Below are 2,388 nucleotides of genomic sequence, written 5' to 3' on the forward strand. Positions count from 1 at the left end.
TGATTATGTAACCTTGGATTTAACTTCAGAATGCACAACTATGATCACACTACAAACACTGAATTTCCAACAACTTCACCTCAACCTCAAACAAGACTAACTTTAAACCCAATCAGAAGCATAAAGTCATTAATATAGCAAAGCTCTGCATAGATTTACCACTATAATACCATGAAATAGGTGAAAGCCTGAAAACAAAACTCACATTCTTTTTCTTCAAGGGCTCTAATAGGTAACTAAAAAAACCACAATTAGAGCCCTATACACTCCATACATTGCATAACCTTAACCTATACATACCCCGTTTATGCAATTAATTTAAAAAAAAAAAAACCATCAAACCCTGCAATTCAAACTCCAATCTTCTTCCATGGGGTTCCAAAAGGTGATCAAAAAACACAATCAGAACCCCATTCCTTCAAATTCTTTACTGTACCAATCCATATACTTACTGTATGATTAATAATGAGAAACGATACTATCATATTTATGTGTGTAGTAAGTGTGTGACTCAATGACCACCCAAAGAGAAACTTCTGGGCCTGATGCCATAACCACTTAATGGGGCTGCTAGCCCATCTTTTGCTTCTCTCTCAAGGAATTCACCTTCTCAAGCCTCCAACCGTCATGGAGCCTAGCTATGAAGCTGTCAGCCTTGATGTTCACATCAGGGCTGGGACAGAACACGGACCCACCAACACTAGCACCAGCACCAGCACCAGCACCAGCACCAGCAACAACTCCATCTCCACCGTCCATCTCGCTGACTGAAGATGATCCATCAACGTCTTCTAACTCCGGAGACCCACATCGAGAGCTGTGAGCGCTTCTTATCTTAACAAAATCCCCACGCACTACAAACCTCATATCCGGCATCTTGAACGGCGGCGGAGGCGGTGGCATCGGAATCAATGGACTCTGTGCCCCACTGTTCACACCCACATTCACATTCACACTCTCACTCTTATCCCAGTTGGTCACTCTCGTCGGCAATGGTGGCTTGCCGATCGTGGTCGAGCTTGGCCGCCGGTGAGGTTCGGGTGGAACCCGGGTTTTCTTTCTCGATGAGGTTGAGGTTGAAGTTGATGGTGGTGGTGGTGGAGGAGGAGGTGGTGGCGCAGAGGCTGAGACTGAGTGAACTTTCTTGCTTTTGATTAACCCTTTCTTAAAAAAACTGTGAAAAACAGAGGGTGGTGGAGGAGGTGGTGGCGGCGGCGGCGATGGTGGTGGCCTTGTAGAATAAGCTCGGTCAGCTTCAGACGGAAGCGACTCGTCGTAGGGATCCTTTCTTTTCTTCTTATTCCTCTTTCGCTGCTTGTATATTGAAGCCAAAACCATTTTTATTTCCTTCTTCACATTGCTCTTTTTACGCCCACTCTTCACGTACCTCTGCTCCTCCGAACGAACTCTCGCCGGAGATGGCGGCGGTGGAGGCGCTGGTGGTGGAGTCCGAAGTATGTTTTTCTCTTTCTCTTTCACTTCTTTGAACTGGGTGTCGTTTTGTTTGGTTTTCTCTTTACGACCCACAGTTTCGTAAGTACGTTTTGGTTGAGCAGGAGGAGGTGGTGGAGGTGGCGGTGGCGCCGGTGACTTTGATGGTGCCGGAGAAGAACGAATTTCAAAGGTATCAACTGGGATTTCCTTAACTTCAACGTCCTCTTCTTCTTGTTTTCTGGGTCTAACTGGGTTATGGTTATAGTTATAGTTAAATTTGTTGATTTCAAAGTCATCAAAGAACCGGAACCGTTGATCATCGTCTTCCCTTTCCCACGTTGAGTCTTGCTGCCTCAGATCTGGGTACGAGCTACTGCTTCTCTTCAAACGTGTCACACCGGTTGCCGGTGACCAAATCCGAGAAGGGTCAGGATCATCATAGTCAGAGATCTTTCTTTCTGAGTATTGAAACCATTGTTGTTGTTGCTGTTGTGAGGTTGGTTCTTCTTCGTGTGTTGTTTTGTTTGTATCATTCGTTGATGTGTTTAATAAAACATTACTGGTCGATCCGTCGTCGTTTTTTCTAGCAAAGATTCCACAGAGAATGGCAATCAGAACGAGGACTATATTGAAAGAATCCCAGCTTTTTTTCACGCTATAACTGGGTCTGAGGATATGGGAAGTGAAGGAAAGCAACGGTGGGATTGTGAAGAAAAGGAAAACTAAAAAAATGATCGGCAAGAGAATGATGAGTAGTGGTGATGAGAGAAGTGGTGAAGAAGACGATGAGCGACGGCGAGGCATGGAAGTGTTTGGTGGTGGTGGTGACCAAAATGGTGGTGGGTCTGTGTTTATTTGCATTGTAATAGAAGCTAAAGCCTTTGAATTGTGTGCGTATGTGTATGGGCGTGTTTTGCTTGTGGTGGAAGTGTTTTTGGGTTTGAGAAAGCTTTG

The 2,388-nt window shown here is 44.9% G+C and overlaps 1 protein-coding gene across 1 annotated transcript; it reads right to left on the bottom strand.

Moving 5' to 3' along the window:
* Nucleotides 1–2,388, bottom strand: LOC142644716 (uncharacterized). The gene has a single exon (XM_075819296.1). The coding sequence runs from the start codon at nucleotides 2,293–2,295 to the stop codon at nucleotides 571–573; it is 1,725 nt and encodes a 574-aa protein (XP_075675411.1). The 5' UTR covers nucleotides 2,296–2,388; the 3' UTR covers nucleotides 1–570.

The sequence above is a fragment of the Castanea sativa genome, chromosome 1 (genome assembly GCF_040712315.1).
Source record: "Castanea sativa cultivar Marrone di Chiusa Pesio chromosome 1, ASM4071231v1".
NCBI classification, from domain to species: Eukaryota; Viridiplantae; Streptophyta; class Magnoliopsida; order Fagales; family Fagaceae; genus Castanea; species Castanea sativa.

Bases quoted from the DNA above. Each gene is read 5' to 3' on its own strand.
- LOC142644716 (XM_075819296.1), bottom strand. From the start codon at position 2,295: ATGCAAATAAACACAGACCCACCACCATTTTGGTCACCACCACCACCA.